The 16,628-nt window shown below is 40.5% G+C and overlaps 1 protein-coding gene across 3 annotated transcripts in view; it reads left to right on the top strand.

Annotated features, from left to right (window-relative positions):
- The first annotated feature begins 566 nt into the window (after nucleotides 1–566).
- The window catches only part of Inpp5f (inositol polyphosphate-5-phosphatase F), an 86,810-nt gene continuing 70,748 nt past the window's right edge, over nucleotides 567–16,628 (top strand). The window contains exon 1 of one of the 3 annotated variants that reach the window (XR_012449608.1): nucleotides 567–800. Coding sequence is in view for 1 of the 3 variants with exons in the window: in XM_020169844.2 (XP_020025433.2) it covers nucleotides 704–800 (97 nt within the window). In the remaining 2 variants the exon portion in view is untranslated. The remainder of the gene's footprint in view (nucleotides 801–16,628) is intronic. The other 2 variants (XR_012449607.1, XM_020169844.2) reach the window with 2 other exon arrangements.

The following is a 16,628-nucleotide window of genomic DNA, read 5'->3' as shown; positions in this document are numbered from 1 at the left end:
GGAAGAAATAAGTAGCCCGCCCGCGTGGAAGGAGGGTACCCATGAGTGGGCCTCTGCCCCTAGGACCGCGCGGAGGAGGGCGACCAGCCAGTCTAACCTGATTCAGCCAGGCTCAGGGTCCGCCCGAGGTCGCCGTGAGCCGGATGATTGGCCCGGCCCGTGAGGAGCAGGGACAGAAGGAGGAGAAGGTGGACGAAAAGCCCGGGGGAGGAGCTGGAGGAGCAGGCGACGCCAACTGAAAGCAAACAGAGGATTGGGAAGCGACAAGGAGGGGGAGGAGCCTGGAAGAAGGGGGCGTGTCCGGAGGCGGAGACGGAGTCTCTAGGGAGGGTCCAGAGGCGGAGCTGGAGAGTTAGGGCCGCGCTCAGGGGCGGAGCCTGAGGGAGTCAGGGGAGGAGCGACGGGAAGGGGTGGAGCCGGAGGCTCGGGGGCGGAGCCAGGGAAGGGGAGGAGCCGGGGGAGAGGAGGCGCCGGGCGAAGAGTCCTCCAAGGCCGTCGCCGCTGCCGCCTGGGAGCGTTCTAGCTGGGCGGGTCTGGCCCCCGAGGTTGCTCCTCGACCCTGCAAGACCCCTGCCGCGTCAGAGACGCGGTTTTTGGCTGTCGCGGTTGACTAGGACGTCCGAGGTGCCTCCCCGCGGGCCGCCGTTGCCACCGCCACTGCTGGGCCCCGGGACCGCCGCCTCCCTGTGCGCGCGGGGCCGGCATGGAGCTCTTCCAAGCCAAGGACCACTACATCCTGCAGCACGGCGAGCGCGCGCTGTGGTGCAGCCGCCGCGACGGTGGCCTGCAGCTCCGACCCGGTGAGGCGCGCGGCGCGGGCTGGGACGCCCAGGGCCGGGCGGGACGGAGGGGGCGCGGCTGGGTCCCTCGGCGGGAGCAGCCGCCGGCGGGCTGCGCGCCGGCTGTCGGTCTGTCCCGTCTCCCGCCGCCGCGGCTTCTCCCCGCGCGCACCCCTGCCCTCCGCGGAGAAGAAAGGCCAGCGACCCTTGGCCGGAGCGCGCGTCCACCCTGAGGTCAGGGTCAGGGTCGGGGTTCCGGGGAGCCTGGACGGGGGTCAGCCTTACCGGAAAGTCCCCCGTAGGTCGAGGCCTCCATCTGGAAGAGGCGCTTGCAGTCTTTCGCGGGAATCCTGAGTTCGAAAATTCCACCCAGTTCAGTGGAACCTTCTGCGGGAACTCTCCCTGTTGACAGCCATGTGTTCCCTGATTGTTGAAGTGCGACTTCGCGATGGTTAACTCCCAGACACTGATCTAAAGCACTTGTCTTTGGTTTTAATGTTACGATTCAACTGTATGGTTAATGTTAAAGTCTTACTATTTTTTTGTGCGGCTCATGTGTGGATGTCGCTAAGCTGTTAAGAGAGGCCCAAGACCGCAGCTGTCAGTTTGCCTTAGGAAAATTTGCTTGCTTTGAGGTCCTGCCCTCAGGGAGCAGACAGTCCAGTTTCATGTCCTGCTTTAGCTTCCAGCCTTTTTTCTTCTTCACTCAACATCCTTTCGCCTTAGGAAAAGCCAGAGGACAAAACTTTAAAGAAATAGCCAACAGCATTTGAAATTTTCCTTGTAGTTCTTGTATGCATCTAGACGAAGGAATTACTTGGTGTGAATTGAAAAGTCTAGTGTTCAAATGAGCTTTTCTAGTCAGCTTTTCACCACTTACAGGATAGTTTCCAAGGACAGGCCTCTTAATGTTATTCCCAGTTCCCACAATAACCTTACAGAGCAGGTGGGGACATCCTCTTTTTTCAGGCAAGGAGAAAGGTTTGAGAGGTTCCAGAGAGGCCCCGGGACACTGATATGGGGCAGCTCTGTGACCCCCCCAGAAGACCAAGGCAGGCCCCATTGCTTTCTTTTTCTTTTTTGGTGGTGCTGAGGTTTGAACTCAGGGCCTCAACGCTTGCTTGCTAAGCAGGCGCTCTACCACTTGAACCACTCCACCAACCCTTTTTTGTGATGGGTATTTTCAGGATAGGGTCTCCAGAACTATTCACTATTTTCCCTGGCTGGCCATCAAACTGCAATCCTCCTGATCTCTGCCTCCTGAGTAGCTAGGATTACAGGTATGAGCCTCCAGTGCCCAGCCCTACTGCTTTCTTATGAAGACCTGCTAGTTGCTTTGCTAGAACGATGAAGAACTTATTTTTTTCTAGGCCCTGGCTGTTATTTTCTTGCTATTACATTTTATTTCCTGTTTTCAGAATGGAGGAGAAACTACTGAGTCCATATGAGGTTCCTGATGCTCTTTGGAGAGGACCTTGTAGATAGGTTAATTTTGGCCAGCTTCCTGTCATTTTCTTCTCTTTTTCTTGAATTGACATTTTACCCATACCCCCCCGCCAAAAAAAAAAAAAAGTTTGGGTTAGGTTCAGTGCAGTTTGAAGTAGGTTGTAAAATTCCTAGGCTGTCAGAAGAGCCAACTCCTTGGAGATGGAATGCTTAGACCTTTAGAGTTGGATGGAAGTTGAGGTGATCACCAGCTCACCTGATGGAAGTTGAGGTGATTACCAGCTCACCTGACAGGACAAACTTTTCTACGTTCAGTTTCTTACTATAAAGTGGAACCTGGGCCTAGATTTCAGATTAGGCCCTGTGGTTTTGATTGCTGTTTATTTATCCAAAGTCTATATCAAAAGGCTCATTTAGAACTTATTTTTCCCTGAATAAAACGGATGTAGCCTTTGCATTTAAGTTGATCTCACTTCTTAGAATATAGCCCACCATAGACTAAAGGAGACCAAAAATGTAGAGGAAGGAAGAGGTCAGTATGTTTCAGAAGAAACAGCCTGCTTTGATCTTTGGGTGTTCCAGTGTAGTCAGTAAATAAAGAAACCCTTCTTTTACCAAGTAGTTTATCCTGCTCAGTACTCAATGTCTTTTCTAAGTATGGCTATTTAATAATGGTAGTAAATTGACTAAGTGTATTTCAGATCTGTTTCTATAGATAGAATTATTTAAAATTTTCTTTATTTCATTGGACTTTCCCCTCCTTTTATGGCCAGTTTTGCTGTCATTTGTAGTGACAGCATTTAAAGTCTTTTGTTGTTTTCTGTTGGTTATTCAACTGGACAGATTAGTGACAGAGTCCTTTACTTTACTGCAGGGTAGTAATTATAAGACCAAAAAAAGCTTGTGGGCATTGTAATTTTTTTTTTTTACATATGGCTATTAAACAACCTACAACAGGAGTATTCTTTTTCCTAGAGATATCAGAAGACTAAGTGTTGATGATATTTAAGGTTAAAATGACCATAACTTGGAATGGCTTTACTGTCAGCCCTTTTCCTGAATAGTTCATTATATAAGACTCAACTTCAAGGCCATCCCCATCCTGTGCTCACCCAACCCTCATTCCCGGGACAGAATTATTGGCTACCTTTATTGTTTCCCCAGATATTTTCTAGACTTAGTACATACTTTAACTATAGCTCTTTTTTCACTGTATTATATAACAATAGTCTCCCTGCTTCTCCAGTGGATTCCCTAAAGCAAGGACCCTACTTTACTCACTTAGCTTGGTGTCTGGGCTTTGAGTGCTTAGAACACAGAAGGCAGTTTTTGTTGAGTTGAACTGAGTTAAATATAAGTACAAGTTTTCTCTCAGTTCAGTCATTGCCTTAAAAATAGGATGCTGTGTTATGCCTATTACTCATTTTAGACCCTGTTTTGAATATCTTTTAACTGGAGTGGAAAATCTCTGTCCAGCTGGATGAGGAAATATGAGGAAAGGATGAGTTCCACTTGTGTTTTTTTTCCCATCTGATGTAGTGTCATTTAAAAACAGTTTTGGGGGGTCTAGGGCATAGCTTAAGTGGTATAATGCCTGCCGTGCAAGTTTGAGGCCCTCAGCTCAAACCTCAGTACTGCAAAACAAGACAAAAATACAATATCAACAACAAAAAAAATCTAATTTTTTTGTAATGGTGTTGCTTATGTTCTTCTTTAGCATTGTTTAATTTCTTTTCCAGGTTTTTTTCTTCTAGCCAAAAACTGAGTATTGTTATTTTTTGGTGTTTACATTTTTTAAAAAGGTAGTGAGTAGTCTGTACTTATGTAGAATATGGTTTTTTGATAGATCATGTCTATTTCAAGATAATGATCACCAAAGAAGAATATTTGGATTGTTTTAATTTCTTCCAGGAAAGTGATAAAGCCTACTCTCAGTAATCTCCTGAGAGTAGAGTCTAATGCCTGAGAATAAGAATTGTAATTTAAGGACTTAAGAAGAAATACAATACAATCCACTTTTGGGGAATGGTGATATGGTCTTATCTCTTTGGTTTTAAAATTGCTTTCACTAGTCCTGTGGCTTTGTCTGCTATGGCAGTGTTATATAATTTACTGCTGTGTGTTGCCTCATTCTATTCTGAGACCGAGTGACTACAAAAGATCTCAAAGCACCTGTCACACACACATTAATAAGCATATAAACTATATATAGAAAGGTAATGCCCTAAATGATGAATACCAGTGGACATTTTTTCTTTCTTTCTTTTTTTGGAGGGGATACTAACTATCAGAATTTGTAGAAACAAAAAGTTTTCTTGTTCTTTTTAGAGTTGTTTTGATATAAAATTATTTTTGCTAGGCATATGAAGTTTACCTTTTTAATGAGAAACTATAGTTATGGAATTGAAATCCAAATGGAATATTTGAGGAATTTTTTTTATGGGACTTTGTTTATTTAGTTTTGTATCATTTGGTTTTACTTTTTAAAAAAGATTTTTGGCCCTTGCCTTAAAAAAAAAAAAAAAATGTAGCCTGGCACATGCCTGTAATCCCAGCACTCAGGGAGGAGGCCGAGACAAGAGAATCAAGAATTTGAGGTCAGCTGGGATCACATAATGAGACCCTGTCTCAAAAATAAAAATCATATTTGCTTAAAATTCACATATTACCATGACAAAATGTAAGGGCAACTTAGTTTAAAAATTCATTATGAAATATATTCTAAAATCTTTCTAACTGTTTTGTTGTTGAATCACCAGGTTTCTTCCTAGTATCTTTGGTCTTCAGTTTCTTTGAAAAGACTTACCAGTTCTATATCCTGTCCTACTTTTTGACCCCATATTTTATATTACTAACAGGATAGCAGTTGGGTTGAATGGGTCTGTATGTTTTATTTTTATTCATGTACATATTGTATACATGTACACTTTTCTATTTTAAAATACAAAAGGCTTATCTTTGTAGTCCTGCCCCAACAGTTTGGCTTAAAGAAAAAAAAGGGTCTTTTTAAGGTGACTAACAGTTTTTGGAGTGAGGTTTTACGATCAAGGGGTGTTTTTGTACATATTTTGTTATCTACATCACCAACTGAAAGTAATACTAGCTAATAATAGCAGCTTGTATTTGTTGAGCATTTTTCTGAATGTGACATTGTTCTAAGCCCCTTGTAGATATTTCATTTCACCCCCACATTAAACCTCAGAAGGAGTGTTTCATTATTAACCTCATGTTTTAGATGAGGAAGTCAAGGCATTGAGAAGTAATTTGTCCCAATTCTCAAAGTAAGAGGGAGCATCAGGCTTCTAATCAGTATATGGCTGTAAACCTATGTATTTTCCTCAGTACTGACACAGATGTTTTAGAACCTACTCTTGTCCTTAAAGTTACAGGATTTATATTTATGGGTTAACAGCTGAAATGTGTCTATACTTACCATTATAATCATTGTAGTTTAACCTACATATGACTCGGATAGCACCTCCAAATGTCAAAGCCAGCATGTAGAAAAAAAGGGTAAGTATAGGATGAAAAGGTTGTTAATGGAATTTCTGGTTTGTCCTTTGACCCTAGGTTTGCCCTGCCTCCTTTCTTGCAAAATTAGTTTATGTAGTTAGAAGGAATGTCATTATGTAATGGATTGACTAGTTGTCTTTCCAGCTAGGGTCAGTTTATCAGGTTTCTCTTCTTAGGTTTTGGAACATCTGCAGTTTAAGAAGGGAATAGATAGATATAGGGTAGATCTTTGAGCAGAAACACTGATATGTGCTGATGTGAACAGTTTCCTCCAGTGATGTGCAATCTGAAGCCTTTCTTAGTTTACCTTTGCAAGAATCAGAGATCCAATGTCAGGGGCAACCTTTCAGAATGCACAACGTAGAGAGCAGAGATGGAATCAGGAGAAAAAAGCCTTTAGGGCAATCATCTTCTAAGATAGGAGAAACCTTTGATGATCCCTGGTTCCTAGATACTTGTGTTCTAGCCAGGCCCTGCCAAAGGTTGGCTTCCAAGGAGAGTGCCATCCAGCCCTGCTAGGGTAGAGCCTGCAGGTACCAGAAACCAAGGTACCCAGACTGTGTGGTCTTTTAGGAAAACAGCTGCATTGGTGCAGCTCCAGGATGCCCAGCACCTGGGCCCTCAGCCTAGCACAACTCCAGCATGGAGAAAGAGGACAGTCATCTCCACCATACCTCTAGTAGCTGGTCCTCAGTGCCTTCTTTAAAAGCTGTATTGAATGAATTGAAATAACTCCAGTCTCTGGTATACCATTTATGATTTGAGCAGCAAAGGGCTTCTTGGGAGAATTAAGCGGAGGCTAAGAATGAAAGACTTGAATACTGCCTCTCATGCTTTGCTAAATTTTTTTGGGGGGGTCAGGGGGGGACTAGGGTTTGAACTTAGGGCTTCATGCTTGCAAAGCAGGCACTCTACTGCTTGAGCCACACTTCCAGTCCATTTTGCTGTGGTTATTTTGGAGATAGGGGAGTCTCACAAACTATTTGCCCAGGCTGATCTTCAAATGGGATCTTCCCTCATACCAGGATCTTTCTGATCTCAGCCTCTCAAGTAGCTAAGATTATAGGTGTGAGCAACGTCCATTTGTACTAATTCCTCATTGTCATTTTATTCAGCTCTTAAGCCTGTGGAATTCAATAAATAAGTTTTCTTTTTGAAGAAAATAAGTGAGACTCACAGGAATCTTAATTTTTCCCTCAATTGGCCTTCTGGCCTAAAAGGTTGCTGTTGCTAATTTTGGTTCTTGTGATTTGTGATGGAATAGGCTGATGTATTTGCACATAGGTACTAGTTCAGTGCATTCTTGGAATCATAGTCTAACCTTATTTTGGCATGGCCTTATGGGGACTTACAGTGTGTCAGATCTTTACAAACCGTGTTGCCATGTCTCTCTGTCTTTTTGTAAATTGTTCTATTCCTGTTCAAATATTTAAAAACATAACCTTTTAAAATCTAGTCTTACAAATACAGTTGAGAGATAACAGCAATGTCACAGATCCTGTAACAGATAATTACTTGTTAGCTGATTTAAGTCAGAATCATTATGTGTCAACTGGTCATAACTGAGCTGAGAACATTTGAATCAGTATGTTCATCAAAACAAGGAAAAATTTAAAGTTATCCACGGCTGTTGATAATACATTAATGATGCAGGAATAGTATTTTTAAAGTGAGGATAAATACTGAACATTTAGCACCGCAGTGCTCACAACACATTCTGGTAGTATCTAATTAAATGGCATGTTCTGTTAGGATGACTCATTTTGTGGATGCTGTGAGACCCTTAAGGAATTGCTTCCATTCACAAAAAAGCATCCACTTGCGCTTTTTTTGGTAAGGCTGCTTGAGTGAAATACAAGTGAATTTTAGGTCAGTGTTCCTGGGTGTTTTTTTTCTTTTAAGTTACTTATCTTAATTTCAGCTTCTTCAAATTTACCCTGGCATTTCTTTTTTTTTACCCTGGGGCTTGAACTCAGGCCTTCACCTTGAGCCACTTCACCAGCCCTATTTTTGTGAAGGGTTTTTCGAAATAGGGTCTTAGGGAACTATTTGCACAGGTTGTCTTACTTCGAACCATGATCCTCCTGATCTCTACCTCCTGAGTAGCTAGGATTACAGGTGTGAGCCACCAAGTGTACAGCCAACCCTGGCATTTCTTTAACTTGGTATTGAGGCATTTTAAATGACACTAATTCTCTTTAGGCATCTCATTCTGTGAAATAGCTTTTCACTTTCTAGTTACACTAAACTTTAAATCTCACAATTTCTGCAATATCAACATACATGATTTGAGACAGTTATAATATTTAACTGCAACATAAGAAAAATTTAAATTTATTCATGAATTTTAAAAATATTGTCCAGACTGGCTTTGAATTTGAGTTCCTCCTGCCTCAGCCTCCAGAGTGCTGGGATTTCAGATATGTGCCAGAGTGGCCTTATTAGACATTTTAAATAAGCCATAATGCTTTTAATTTGGTAGTTTGGGAATATAATATTAGTGATATTTCATAGTACCATTATGCATTATTTTTATGCCAGATGTAATCATTCGTCTTGCTCTTTCCAGCTTAATTTTAAGGTGCCTATCCTCTCCCAGGGGATAACTGTAGTGAGCAGGCCAAAGAGTTTAACAGGGAAATAGTTTGCTAGTCTTCCTCTGAGAATTCATTTCTTGTTCTATTAAAATTCTTCAAGTTTATTTATTTATTGCAGTACTGGGGCTTGAACTCAGGGCCTTTACCTTGAGCCACTCACCAGTCCTCTATTTTTGTGAAAGATTTTTCGAGATGGGATCTCTCGAAGTATTTGCCCAGGCTGGCTTTGAATCGCAGTCCTCCTGATTGCTGCCTTCTGAGTAGCTAGGATTACAGGCGTGAGCCACTGGCGCCTGGCTTTGTTTTTTATATATATATTTATTTTTCAGAACCCAGGGCCTCCAAGGCTAGTCAAGTGTGCTCTACTACTGAGCCATGCCCCCAGTCCACAGGATTCATTCATTCCTAGTACCTATGACATTTATCTCTCTTCCCACCTTTCAAATACTCCTTTTTCATGAAGAAGCAATCCCCCATCTAATTTAATATTTAATATTATATTAAATATTTATTTATTTAATATTATATTTTTCTCCTTCCAAATTCTGTTAAGTCAACAAATATTGCTTAGAGGCCTATCTACTAGGCATGTACCAAAGTAAAAAGATGGAGAAAACACTTCTGCCACCTTGGCACAGGGAGTGTGGTCCTGTGGAGGACACACAGGGTCATAGAAACATAGGGCACAGACACGAGTTCTGTGGAGATTAGAGCTAGGTCTTTAGGTTTGAGGTCTCAGTGTTCTTTTTTTTCCCCACAAGATGGTGAAAATCTGTTTTCCTTCCTAATAAAGAAAATGGGAAGAAGGGTGTTCCTTGATTTGACTCCATGAAGTTCCTTCCAGCTATAAATAGTCTGTGATTATATCACTTATATAAGAGTGAAAAGCCTGGGAGCCAGGCATGGTGGCTCGTGCCTATAATCCCACCTACTAAGGAGACAGAGATCAGGGGATCTCAGTTTGAGACAAACCTATGCAAAATTTTTATCAAGACCATCTTTTTTTTTTTTGATGTCATATTTTATTTATTTATTTTTTATTGTTTTATTATTCATATGTGCATACAAGGCTTGGGTCATTTCTCCCCCCTGCTCCCACCCCCTCCCTTACCACCCACTCCGCCCCCTCCATCTCCCCCCGACCCCCTCAATACCCCACAGAAACTATTTTGCCCTTATCTCTAATTTTATTGAAGAGAGAGTATAAGCAATAATAGGAAGGAACAAGTGTTTTTGCTGGTTGAGATAAGGATAGCTATACAGGGAGTTGACTCATGTTAATTTCCTGTGCATGTGTGTTACCTTCTAGGTTAATTCTTTTTGATCTAACCTTTTCTCTAGTTCCTGATCCCCTTTTCCTATTGGCCTCAGTTGCTTTTAAGGTATATAGCAAGACCATCTTAATCAATAAGCCAGGCATGGTGGGTCATACCTGTCATCCCAGCTACTTGGGAAGTGGAGATCAGAATAGTGGCTGGAGGCCAGCCTGAATGAAAACATGAGACCCTACCTGAAAAATAACTCAAGCAAAAAAGGACTGGTAATATGGCTCAAGTGTTAGAGCACCTGTCTAGCAAGCGTGAAGCCTGAGCCCTGAGTTCTCAAAACACCAGTACTGCCAAAAATAAAATAAAATAAAATAAAAGACACAGGCCATGTACACTATTAGAATTTTATGTAAGTTTCTTTGGTCTTTTACCAGAGAAGGAATGAACAGTGCTTAACTGGGCAAACTGTAAGATACAGTACAATTTTTCTTCTTTCTTCCCACTCCCCCAGGACCCCATACTGGAAGAGTTTGATCTGGAAGTAGTTCTTCATTTGAGGGCAAGTAAAATTAGTTTTGAACAAAATTTTCAGAAAAAGCTAGGCAATTATTTAGGTACCAGCTGGGAGAAAGATCTGTTTAATGATGGACGTGCTAATTTTATGTTTCTCTGCTAATAGCTCTAAATGAGGAAAGGAAAATACCAATTCTTAGCTCATCTCAGAATACTGTTTCTGAAAGTGACATTGAAGGATGGTTTTTTTTGGGAGAGCAGAAGGTAGGGGGGTATATCCCACCCAAAACATTGCTGTGTTTCTTGGGTGATGCATTATGAATTTACTGTCGAAGGGCTTATGTAATCCTTGCTTGCAGTGGTTATACTGTGGGTTCTTGGGTGGTGACTTTGGAAAGTTTCATTTAAGCTGAACTTCCATTCATTTATTCCCAAACATGACTTCTAACCCTGTCTGCCCCTTATACTGTATTCTGAATATACTGTGACACCTTTCATAATTTTATACATTTCCATCCACCTCCTCCCTGGGATAAAATCCTAATTACATTGTCTGACTTTTCATAAAATTTGTTTAGCCTTCCTTCCTTTAAGTTCCATTGGGCCTTTTCTTGAGATGTGGCAATTAGGACTTTATAGTTCATATACAGAATCATAGCAATTTTGTGTTTGAATCTTATATATTATAGAAGCAACTTCTAAAAAAAAAGAAAACAAAACAAAGAAAAAAGAATTAATTTCAAATATCCTTCATGATGATTAAAATTTTGTGGTCCACTTACTGTCCAATAATTAGATCCCTATGTTTTATTAAAAAATTTTTTTATTAGCATTATTAAATTGTATAAAGGGATTTCATTGTGACAATTATATACATGTATATAATGTTTTTATTTTTTATGTTTATTTTTTGGTGGTGCTGGGATTTGAACTCAGGACTCTGAGCTTGTGAGGCAGGTGCTGTAACACTTGAGCCATGCTTCTAGCCCTTTTTGCTCTGGTTATTTTGGAGATAGGGTCTCACTTTTTGTCCAGGCTGGCCCGATCCTACTATTTTAAGCTTCTTGCCATTGCTGGGATGACAGATATGCGCCACCACACTTGGCTTTTTTCAGTTGAGATGTTTTCCTCCAAATTTTTCCCTGGACTAGCCTAGAACCTTGATCCTCCCAATCTTAGCCTCCCAAGTAGCTAGGATTACAGGTGTTAGCCACTGGTACACTGATTGTTATTATTATTTTTTTTTTTGAGAGAGAGGGTCTCACTATGGGGCCCAGACTGGCCTCAAACTCACAGTCCTCCTGCCTCAGCCTCCAGGTGTAAGGGATTACAGGCATTTACCACCATGCTTAGCTTGGAGATACGTTTTGAAGAGTATTTTCTTCTGGTAGTTTAGACCAGCTTTATGCCAGCTCACTATATTATGAGATCTTTATGCAGTTTATAATACTTTACAACCTTAAACTCTTTCATGTAGTACATACCACAGGCATCATCATTGAATGAGACAGGAGAAAACCAAAATGTTAATACAGGTTCCTCCTAATGCCCTGTGATCACTTAGATCAGTCATTGGATGTACATTAGAATTATCTAGGATAGATTTTTGATTTTTTAAAATACTTATGCCAGGACCCCACCCTGACCAATTGAACATCTTGAGAGGTGGAGCCCAGGCATCAGTATTTTATTAGCTCCTCGGTGGTGGTAACAGGCAGCCTGGATTGACAACCACTGAGTTAGATTTCATACTGGGAAATCACCAACTGCTAGGTCTTCTAGATTGGATTAGTTCTTTAGCTTGCTGCCTGCTGGAGAAATAATTATCATTAGAGAGTTCAAGGAAATGTGTATCAAACTTTGCATTTATAAGATGGCACCTGGATCAAATTATTCTTTAACCTAATTTCCTGCCTAATTAAATTCTGAGAATTAAAGCATGGCTGAACTGACAATTGGAGCTTTCAGTTCCTCATTCTAAAACTCTTTTCCTTATCTGTTTGACTTTGGTGTTGATGATTATCTTTTTAAAGCAATAATATTCTTTGTCTTTAGCAGGAAATGAAATTTGGGTCTGATTATATATGCATACCCTGGCAGATTTTTTTTTTTTAATTTTTAAAGACATTGGTGAAGACACCATAAATTTCAGCAACTGTGCAAAACCCAGGCTTGTTCTTGGGCTGAAGGAGTGCCCTAACTCTGGGATGGTGGAATGAATGACTCGTGTTCTCTGCAGGCACACAATACTTAATCACTTGTTTTTTGTGTACCAGGAAGAGGAGGGCATATGAAAATAGAATCTTTGTACTGCCAAACAAATCTGAAATGAGAGTGGAAATGTTGACCTAATGTGTCAAACAATTGAGCTTATTACAAATATTTATCACTTTGTGAATATGTTGCTTTATTACTTCAGTAGTTAAAATTTGGCATTATTCCTAAAATGCTATACTTTTGTCACTTGTAAGCAACCATACTCCTTACTAGATAACTTTGATGATCTTAAATTTTAAAACTAATTTGTGAATTTAAAATTTCTTTGTGAAATTTTTTTGGACTTGTATGCCACATTGGCATGCACATACTAAAGGAAAGGTGAGAAAACAGTATGTTTGTTGGAGCAGTTCATAGTTGTTCTTTGTGAAGGAAAGGTGTAAGCCCATGGCCACTTTCTCTGCCATTCTAAAGCTTTCTGTCTCCAGAGTAGCCATTAATATTGCTGACAGTGTGTCCCCTGCTAAGTTTAGTCGCTGCATGTGTCTAGACTGATAATAGTCTTTGCTGTATGGGAACTTTTAATAATAAAAGCATTTATCTTTCAATAAATATAATACATGATGAGCATGTGATTTCTCACAATGAAAGACTTAACTAAAATTTCTGGGCAACTTTGAATTATTTTAAAATCTTTAGCAGGTGCTCATAACTTCTCACACCAATGACACAGAGACATCAGAAATATAGGGCTGGAGGTGTGGCTCAAGTGGTAGAGCATGAAACCCTGAGTTCAAACCTCACTACAGCAAAAAAAAAAGAGAAAGAATAAGACTTGAACAGGCATTGTAACTGCCTCAAGAAGGGAGGGTCAGTTTGTCTTGTTGAACTGCTATGACTTTGCTTCCTGTATAGCAAACTGGTATTTTGGGGCTTCCTTTAAAAACAGCAAAAAACTTGGGCTGGGAGTGTAGTTAAGTGGTAGAACATTTGCCTAGGATGCTCAAGGTCCTGGGTTCCAAAAGCAAAACAAAACTTGAGATGTTAGTCTTACTATAAATTGATGAAAAAAAGCAACTGGTATGAGAAATCTGTTTTTTAAAATTTATTTATTTAGTTCAGTAACTGTTGAATGAGTGCCTCTTATGCAGGCAGCAAACACTGTGGTATGCCACAGGAGTACATGGTAAACAAAATAGCCATAGAATTACATAAAGGGACAGAGATGTTCAGTCTCAGTCTTTTACTTGGTTAGTTGAAACTGTTTACATTTGCTATAACTATGAATTTATTAGTTTCTGCATTTTATTTATCTTTTCTATATATCATGCTTTTTGCCTGCCCTATCAGCTTTCACCACACTTAGACCTGGTACTTAATTTTGAAAACGTGTAACTGAAGTTCCAATACCCATGTTTTCCCAAGGTATGTATTTTCTTTCCTTTAGACTCTGCTTCTCCCCATAAAGAAGGTTTGGGGAAAGCCAGGAAGCTGGCAGTTATGCTTATTTGACATTTGGGACTGAGACTGGATGCCTGTTTTTTTTTTTTTTTTTTTTTTGGAGTACTGGGATTTAAACTCAGGGCTTCGTGCTTGCTAGGCCAGAGCTCTACTGCAACACCAACCCTGGATGCCCAGTTTTAAACTGCATCAGAACTGCAGTTCAGTGTTCCATATTCTGAGGAAACAGAATTCTAGGAAGTATCTAGGCACTGAGATATTTCCATAATATATTTATCACTCTTAGAAGGCTTTCTGGAATTATGACCTTACTCTAAGGTTTAATAAGAAAAAAAATATATTACAGGTGACTTTTTTCTTCCATACTTCCTTTCTTAAAAGCCATATATAAACTTTTAAACATCTGTGGGGACACCATTGAGCAGTAGAACCTGGAGCTTTAAATATATCTATTTCCCAAGTTGAGCTGAAAATTATTAACATTTTTTGCATGACAGATATGCTGAGCACTTTTACTTACCAGATTAAAAACAGAATCTGAGAGGGGTTCAGAGACTAGTAGAGCTTCTTTGCCTGGAACATCAAACAGTAGGTTGTGGCTGTGTCACATCTGAATATCTTGACTCTGTTCAGCTTTCCAATTCTAGAGTGAGCCCCAAGCTACCCTGGCACGTTCTTACTTGTTACCTGGATCTCTGGCTTTAAACTTGCGCTCTCATGTCCATCCTCTACATGCTTGTCCTAGCATTCTATCTAAGTGCAAGTCTGTCCTGCCTGGAGGAAACAACTTCTGAGTTTACTGTCCTGGTTGGTCCCTGCTCAGTTCTTCAGCCACTTTCTTGCAGCTCTCCCTCGCTGCCTTATGCTTCATAGCCCAGCAGCACCAAAGTGTTAGGAGCACTCCTGAGTTCAGTAAATATTTAAGATCCCATTGTGTGTTAGGCAGCCTGTAGGAGGATGACAATAGCTTTTTTCATCCATAAGGTGAAGGTCTTGGCTCTGGACAAGGATGGTGGCATTAGTGGTGGAGAGAAGAGTAACATTCACCAGTTATTGCCTTGATGACAAAGAAAGGCATTTTGGATGTCTCTGTGATTCTGGCTTGCGCAGTTGGAATGATAATGGTGAACTGAAAGCCCCACGCAAATATGGGAATACTTGGTAGGAATGCTTATGGTGTTAGGAATGTGTTAGGGAGAGCCCCCCTGGATGTGAGTGGGAAACTGTGTTCTGATGTTAACAAGCAGGGTAATGTTGGGTAGTCACTTTACTTCTGTCTATCTGCAACAGACTAGATGACTTTAACTTTGCCACTTTAAATAGCCCAGGGTGTGGCTTAAGTGGTAGAGCCCTCGGGAGCCTTGAGTTCAAACCCCAGAATCTCCCCCTCAAGAAATAAAAATGAAAAAGGTGAATCCTTCAACGTGATTGGAAATGGTCTGACTTCAGCTTTAACTTGCTCCTTCTTTCTTTCCGAGTCATATTTACCTGTCCATGTTGGAGCAGAATGCACCAAAATGCCTGTTCTTGGTGAGTTTCTGTTCAGTCAAGGAGTCAGCCAAGTCAACAATTCAGTACACTAAGCCAAACTAAAAAGTCCATATGGAAATTTGTGCAGGGTTCAGGGGAGCTACTCAAGAATGCCTGGTCAGCTCATGGGTGGGTGGAGTGGGGCTTGTCTCCAGGAAGACTAGTGACCCTTGTTCAAAGGCTGGACTGAGCAGAAGTGGGCGGGAGCCACATTCCAAACCCAGCCTGAACATAGTGCAGGGTGACTGAAGAGCGAGATGGTGGGGATGGGGAGGCCGAGGAGGGGGAGCTTTTCTCCCCCTAGGGTCTTACAAACCTTTCCAAGCCGTTTGGATTTTGTTAGTGTGATTGGATCAACAATGTTCATCCCCTTTTTTTCTTTTTATCCCTAACACATTTCTTTCACATTAATGTTAGATAAACTAGACTTTAGGACAAAGAATATTATTTGAAACAAAGGCAGTTATTAGTCCTGATAAATAGAGTAGTTCACCAGAAAGATATAATAATCCAGAATCTCTATGTAACTGATGACTAGACTCAAAATATTGTGCAAAATTAGTAAGGAAAATATGCAAAACATGATATTTAAACAAATAAGACTTCTCAAAAACTAATAGGTTAAGTAGTCAGAAAAATTAGCAAGTACATATAGGAGTTGAACAAAATAATTTACAAGGTTCATATAATGAACCCTCACCTGAAAGTCATTAAACTGTTTTCAGTGTGTGAAAGGTATACAGTAAGAAGTACAATTTGGTGTCATGAATTAGCAAACATACACATATGTGTATGTATCATAAACAAAAGTTTCATGAATTATATATCTCCTTACATTGAGTAAATTTTTTATTTTCTGTCCTATTCTGTTTCATTGCTATTAATGCTCATTATACAAAATTGATTTCTTGACTCATTAATAGATTGATATCATTTTCCTTGAAAACATTGAGTTAAAAAGTATATGCACATAAGCACATGTAGTTAAAAAATATATGTACATAAGCACACATAGAACATTTACAAATTAACTTTCCAAATCACCTCCTCCCCACAAAAAAACAGCCTCCTGTGCCCTGTTACTCTTGCACCCTTCCCCTTGCTGAAACAAAGACGCATTGACTTATGTTTTCACTGAGTACAGGCCATCTTATCCCTCATCTGCTTCTCTTCTCCATTTCTATATTTAGCCTCTCATCTTTTCTTCCAGACTTAGAAGAAGAAAATAACATCTTCTTTTCCAAGGTTAACTTTTACAACTGCGCTTTTGATTTCATAACCTTCTGCTTTCTCTTCCTTCTTTG

This window comes from Castor canadensis, chromosome 7, assembly GCF_047511655.1.
Source record: "Castor canadensis chromosome 7, mCasCan1.hap1v2, whole genome shotgun sequence".
Classification (NCBI taxonomy): domain Eukaryota; kingdom Metazoa; phylum Chordata; class Mammalia; order Rodentia; family Castoridae; genus Castor; species Castor canadensis.
The sequence above is the reverse complement of the archived record's forward strand: the minus strand, read 5'-3'. Positions and strand labels throughout refer to the sequence as shown.